At 40.8% G+C, this 7,500-nt stretch overlaps 1 protein-coding gene across 1 annotated transcript in view; it reads left to right on the plus strand.

Annotated features, from left to right (window-relative positions):
* The window catches only part of ncam1a (neural cell adhesion molecule 1a), a gene marked incomplete at both ends in the record, with an annotated part of 230,776 nt that overhangs the window by 179,664 nt on the left and 43,612 nt on the right, over positions 1–7,500 (plus strand). Inside the window, 2 exons of the mRNA XM_080530086.1 lie at positions 1,430–1,580; positions 5,769–5,953. Of these exons, the coding sequence (XP_080386212.1) occupies positions 1,430–1,580; positions 5,769–5,953 (336 nt within the window). The remainder of the gene's footprint in view (positions 1–1,429; positions 1,581–5,768; positions 5,954–7,500) is intronic.

Genomic DNA, 7,500 nt, shown 5'->3' on the forward strand with positions numbered 1-7,500 from the left:
TTATCGAACTGATGCTCGATATAGCCTCAGGCTATCACCTTTCTTTTTCTAGTTTTCTAAATAATCATAACTAAACTCCTCAAAAAAAGTTCGGAAACGTTATTTCAGTCGATTATTCCTCCACTTTAATAATACCAATTGGTATTGTATTTTATATCGTTGGAAAGCCTGATGAGTCACCTTTACAACGAGGTACAACTTGTAAGGATCATGCATTTGTGGAAGGAGAAACACAGCTAAACGTGTGGGTAGCGGCCCTAAAATCCCCTGCAATATTCTTCTGTTGATATTCACTCTTGTTTTGAGCTTCAAGTGGTGTGGCAGGTGTGCTGGCAGGTGTGCTGGCAGGTGTGCTGGCAGGTGTGCTGGCAGGTGTATGCCGGGAGCAGTGAGATATCAGAATGATATTCTGGAGCCAGAGGCGATCCCATATCTCCTAACTCCATCCTCCAGGATGACAATACCAATTGTTCAAGTCAAGTCAACTTTATTTATATAGCACATTTACATACAGCAGCAGCTGAACCAAAGTGATTCACAATTGGTATTATTAAAGGGGAGGAATAATCGCCCGAAATAACATTTGCGAACTTTTTTTGTTTATATTTATATTCCCCTTGTTGATCTTTCTGGTCACGCCAGACAACCGTTGTTTTCAATCCAGATGCTCTTACCTTCCCCTTACCTCAGACTAATGCTAATGCTAACCCTTTCATGCTAACCCTTTCATGTTGCAGGACTCTCCTCCGAGCCTTAGGTTCAGTTGCACCATAGAATAGTTGTTCTAGTGCTGCACAGAGCTTTCTAGAAATACTACTAGACTGAGCAGCCCCAGACGTACTGTAGATGTAGTATCTATGTCTGTTTGTGTGAAGCTGTGTGAAGCTGTGTGTTGCCCAAAGCAAGTGGAAGAAACAGAAAATCTGTTAATGTGTTATTTGTCTAGCCATGCTTCTCGAACCTGCTGTATGGATGTGCTCTATTAGACATAAGGAACGACACATCTCAGTCTCCTGCCAGGGCAAGCTTGCTGCTGTTGTTGTTTGGCGATGCCTATTTAATAGAGACTAGACAGATTTATCTGAGGAAAAATGACTTCTGTCCAAAACTGTTAAATGCACAGAGAAATCATAACCATTAATTAAGACCAGATGAATTACTTTTGCACCTTGATTGGTCCAAATGAAATTAGGGTTAATTAGAGTTAACACAGACAACAACAGACAGTACTACACATGACAGATACACAAGAACACACACTCGCCACTCGCCAAAGTGAGCCCTTTTGCACATTAGCGTATGTTATTAACCTAGTCAGATTGTTTCTAACGGTCCTCTGATGTTCCAGTCTAACAGTCCTCTATGTTCTAGAGTCTAACGCTTCTCTCTCTCCCTCCAGAGTCTAACGTCTCTCTCTCTCTCCCTCCAGAGTCCTGATGGTAACGTGGTGGTGCGTAGCCACGCCCGCGTGTCCTCCCTCACACTGAAGTACGTCCAGTACCTGGACGCGGGCCAGTACCTCTGCACAGCCAAGAACTCCATCGGCCAGGACAGCCAGAACATGTACCTGGAAGTGCGCTGTAAGACCCTCCTCTGACCTCTGAACTCTGACCTGTGTAGCTTCATGGCCTTGTTGTTCCTCCTCCTGACCTCTCACACTGTTTTCTCTCTATGCTCTTTTAATGAATTTCAAAAACAGTCACTACTAGCCAAAAGCCCTCTCTCTCTCTGTCTTTCTCTCTCTCTCTCTGTCTTTCTCTCTCTCTCTCTCTCTCTCTCTGTCTCTTTCTCTCTCTCTCTCTCTGTGTGTCTCTCTCTCTCTCTCTCTCTCTCTCTGTGTGTGTGTCTCTCTCTCTCTCTCTCTCTCTCTCTCTCTCTCTCTCTCTCTCTCTCTCTCCGTGTGTGTCTCAAAAACAGTCACTACATATTTTTAAGGCGGGTGCAGAAAATACTAAATGACCTGTGGTTTAGAGTGTTGCTCTTGACACATAGTCAGCCCCCCTGGAGCAGTTAGGGATTACGTGCCTTGCTCACGGGCACAACGGCAGCGGTAGACACCTTAGATATGATGCCAGAAACCCTCCAGTCACCAGCTCACATGTCCTGCAGCTCCCTCCTGAGGCCGGGGATCGAACCAGCGCCCCTTCAGACTGCCAGCCGGCCTCTCTAACCTCTAGGCTTCCCTACTCACGACCGTGACCGTGACCGTGGTTCATTACCATTAACGCTGTGTCAGCGGCTTTCCCTGACTCTGTCAGGACCGCTCTGAAGCCCTGCCAGAGATCGAATTGAATGTTCTGCCTAATAAACTAAATATGGGCCAGTAAGTTTTCCATTTTAACAAGTTCCAGATGCACAGTTAGAGCTTTTTTGTTTTAGCAGATTAGAGTCCCATCAGTATGCTAGCAGCACAGAGAGCTGAGCGTCATTACCGTCTGAGAGATGCACAGAGAGATGCTCCATCTCATTCTGCACTTTCAGATGTTCTTCCCTGAATATGAAGAAGGGAGAGATGAAAACATCCCGCACATAATGAACACCTAATTGGATTAATTTCCTTTTCCCCACAAAACACAGGCAGTCTTCACCCAGAACCAGATAAAATCACAAAGGCACAATTGATAGGATTGTCAGGACGCGCGGCTAACAGGAGACTGACTCGTAACCAATCAGTTTGTTGGTTCAGTGTTGCAGAGTAATTAGCGATAAGAACAAGTGATTTGTCTCAAGCTGAGCTCTCTCTCTCTCTCTCTCTCCCTCTCAGATCAAACACAACCAGATCTCTCCCCTTCGCACAATCTAGACTGATGTATCATACATGTTGTGTGATGGTTATACGCTAAGAGGAAAGGGTTCATGTGTTCATACGCTGACAGGAAAGGGTTCATGTGTTTATACGCTGACAGGAAAGGGTTCATGTGTTTATACGCTTACAGGAAAGGGTTCATGTTTTCATACGCTGAGAGAAAAGGGTTCATGTGTTCATACGCTGACAGGAAAGGGTTCATGTGTTTATACGCGGACAGGAAAGGGTTCATGTGTGTATTGTTTGGCCTCTCAGTCTCACAGTGATTGTTTTAGCTCTCCATAAGTGCTGCTGGGTTTATTTGGAGAAATCCATTTAGCCTGGGCAGGCTGCAGTAATTGAACAACAGGTTTGTGGGTCAGGGGTTAGGGGTTAGGGATTAGGTCATGGGGTTAGGAGAGGAAGCACTTGTGGGCATATGATAGATCAATACTGCTCTATTGATCTGGAGGTGTTGATGGAGAGGAGAGAGAGACTGTGGTACTAAACTGGTTGGTGCAGCTGATAATAGTGATAATAGTGATAATAGTGATGATAGTGATGATAGTGATAATAGTGATGATAGTGATGATAGTGATAATAGTGATGATAGTGATGATAGTGATGATAGTGATGATAGTGATAATAGTGATGATAGTGATGATAGTGATGATAGTGATACTAGTGATGATAGTGATAATAGTGATGATAGTGATGATAGTGATTATAGTGATGATAGTGATAATAGTGATGATAGTGATGATAGTGATGATAGTGATGATAGTGATGATAGTGATGATAGTGAGAATAGTGATGATAGTGATGATAGTGATGATAGTGATAATAGTGATGATAGTGATAATAGTGATGATAGTGATGATAGTGATAATAGTGATGATAGTGATAATAGTGATGATAGTGATGATAGTGATGATAGTGAGAATAGTGATGATAGTGATGATAGTGATAATAGTGATGATAGTGATGATAGTGATAATAGTGATAATAGTGATGATAGTGATAATAGTGATGATAGTGATGATAGTGATGATAGTGAGAATAGTGATGATAGTGATAATAGTGATGATAGTGATGATAGTGAGAATAGTGATGATAGTGATGATAGTGATAATAGTGATGATAGTGATGATAGTGATAGTAGTGATGATAGTGATGATAGTGAGAATAGTGATGATAGTGAGAATAGTGATGATAGTGATGATAGTGATAATAGAGATGATAGTGATGATAGTGATGATAGTGATGATAGTGATGATAGTGATAGTAGTGATGATAGTGAGAATAGTGATGATAGTGATAATAGTGATAATAGTGATGATAGTGATAATAGTGAGGGAGTGCTGTCTATACACCGCTATGATGAGGACTAACCTTGATTACAACAGGTCCATAGTGCCGGTGCCCTTATGTAGGGAGGTAGGCTATGCTGATGGTTTAATGTATTATTGTATGTAGTTGTGATGATAATCGTATACAGCAGTTGTACTGTTGGACAGTAGCAGTGAAATACTCCAGGTGTCTCAGCGAGTATTTAAGGTCAAGCGAAACACTCTACTTACTTAGCAAAGCAAAGTCTGAAGTCTTCCCATGTTCCCATTGATATCCCTGAGAAGCAGACTGGATAATAAACCTAGTTTATACATGTTGGGTATCTTGTCGTTGTGCGCAAGTGATTTTATAATTACAAAACGATGCCTAGAGATAGCGTTCAGCACTTAGCTAGACAAACCACAGCATGTTTATGACTGTAGCGAAGAGTAATTCATAGATTAGAATGACATTACTGCACCACTTGATGTGCAGCAGTATATAACCCTCATGTCATTAAAGGAAATACGTTTGACATCTTAAGTAGCTTCTTAATACGAAGGCAGTCTGAGATATGTATCAGAAGATCAGATATGCAGCGTATTATGATCAATGGCTGATAGGGGGAGAAGGCCTCCCTTTGACTCTGACCTCCTTCAAACATGTTAGGCAAAGGCAAGTTGTGAGTTTAGAATGATAAGGTTCTATCTCCGTTTAGGGCAGTTCAGAGATATTGAGCGTCAAAGTTGTTACATTCCATTATGTTTTGTGAGATGGAACCTTTGTATTTTATGAATTACTAACTCAAAAATGTCAACATTTTAAAAATAACACCACAAAGGCATTAATAAACACCTAATGGATCAGATTATGTAAAAAACTCAATTTTGACAAAAATGGAGATAGAACCTTATAATTCTAACGTCACGAAGTTTATTTGTACAGCACATTTCATACAACAGGAGCAATTCAAAGTGCTTTACATACAGCATTAATAGAAATACAGAAAAACTAATAGAAATAAAAATGGCAAGAATAGATACATATATATAGAAAATAAATGGATAAACATTTAACAACATAATAACACAATGAATAAAAAGACATAGATAAAAGTGTTATATTACTGCAGCTGTATTCAAGCGCTGCTCTTCCCGATACGGCGTGAGTGACTGCAGATGCTGCGTCGGTGTTTAGCTGCTGTCTTGCGTGTTATGGCGTGTGAGATCACAGTGTAAAATGACACGTTTGATAGTTATGGTAGTTATGTCTGTACGATGCTTAGAACAACAGTGTGACGAGAGGCTGATCAACTGTTAACGTTCAGACCAAAGATCTTCGACTAGACCGTTAGAGAACGTCCAGCTGCTAGTTGCAGCGGTCTGAATGATCTTTATTCATCTTCGGTCTGAAACTGCCACAGTTTTAGAACGTCGGTTGCATTTTCTGCACCCGCCTTAAAAATATGTAGTGACTGTTTTTGAGACACACAGAGAGAGAGAGACAGAGAGAGAGAGAGAGAGACAGAGAGAGAGAGAGAGAGAGGGCTTTTGGCTAGTAGTGACAGAGTTTTTCTCTGCGACGTTCTAAAAACTGTCTCGTTTTGTCCGGTGGTCTGAAGTGACCTTTAAGCCCTCCTGTAACCCTCTTGCAGACGCTCCTAAGATCCAGGGCTCAGTGACGACGTACACCTGGGAGGGGAACCGCGCCAACATCACCTGTGAGGTCCTGGCCCACCCCGGCGCCGCCGTGGTCTGGTTCAGAGACGGACAGCAGCTGCCCAGTGCCAACACCACCAACGTCAAGATCTACAACACCCACAACGCCAGCTACCTGGAGGTAAGGGTCACTAGGGGTTAAACCTTACCTGTCAGCTTACCTGGAGGTAAGGGTCACTAGGGGTTAACCCTTACCTGTCAACTATCTGGGGGTAAGATAGACTAGGGGTTAAACCTTACCTGTCAACTACCTGGAGGTAAGGGTCACTAGGGGTTAAACCTTCTACCTGGAGGTATGGTAGACTATAATAACACAATACTATCTATAATAATACAATACACATAATATGACAATGTGTGTCTTCAGTACAATATCTTGTCACAGGAAAAGTTAGCGAGGCCCTTGATGGCAGTTAAACATGTCTGTTCTTCCATAACTTCTGATCCCAGTGCTGGCTGGTTTGATTTTCTGGTTTGATTTTCGGCTGCAATCCAAACAATTAGTTGTATCACTGTCAGCGGAATGATAACACGTTGATTACCATAATACATGTTTTTTCTTAATTTATCAAAGGTCCCCGGAGAACAGAACGTTGGTATTAATTACTGATGAGATTACGCTGTTAGCATGTTAAAGAGATATGACGCCTCGCCCATAGAAACAACACAGCAACTTTCATCAGAGATATCGTAGTGAACTAGCGAACGAGAGCGTCTACCCTCTCCACTGCCGTCTCCTAAACCTGGTTTAATACAACTACCTTTACTACAACCTGGTTTAATACAACTACCTTTACTACAACTACCTTTAATACAACCTGGTTTAGTACAACTACCTTTAATACAACCTGCTTTAATACAACCTGGTTTAATACAACTACCTTTACTACAACCTGGTTTAATACAACTACCTTTAATACAACCTGGTTTAATACAACTACCTTTAATACAACTACCTTTAATACTACTACCTTTAATACAACCTGGTTTAATACAACTACCTTTAATACAACTACCTTTAATACAACTACCTTTAATACTACTACCTTAAATACAACCTGGTTTAATACAACTACCTTTAATACAACTACCTTTAATACAACCTGGTTTAATACAACTACCTTTAATACAACCTGGTTTAATACAACTACCTTTAATACAACCTGGTTTAATACAACTACCTTTAATACAACTACCTTTACTACAACCTGGTTTAATACAACTACCTTTAATACAACCTGGTTTAATACAACTACCTTTAATACAACCTGGTTTAATACAACTACCTTTAATACAACCTGGTTTAATACAACTACCTTAAATACAACCTGGTTTAATACAACTACCTTTAATACAACTACCTTTACTACAACCTGGTTTAATACAACTACCTTTAATACAACCTGGTTTAATACAACTACCTTTAATACAACCTGGTTTAATACAACTACCTTTAATACAACCTGGTTTAATACAACTACCTTTAATACAACCTGGTTTAATACAACTACCTTTAATACAACCTGGTTTAATACCGGTATGTTTCTGTTTTGTACTGAAACATTTCTGTCTAACTGCCTTTCTCTGAGAAGTAACAGCAGTAGCTACAGTACATACAGAACCTCTGGGGATTGATATTTACTACCTGGTTGTTATGCTGCGATGACT

The sequence above is a fragment of the Nansenia antarctica genome, assembly GCF_963989245.1.
Source record: "Nansenia antarctica genome assembly, chromosome: 4".
Taxonomy (NCBI): Eukaryota; Metazoa; Chordata; class Actinopteri; order Argentiniformes; family Microstomatidae; genus Nansenia; species Nansenia antarctica.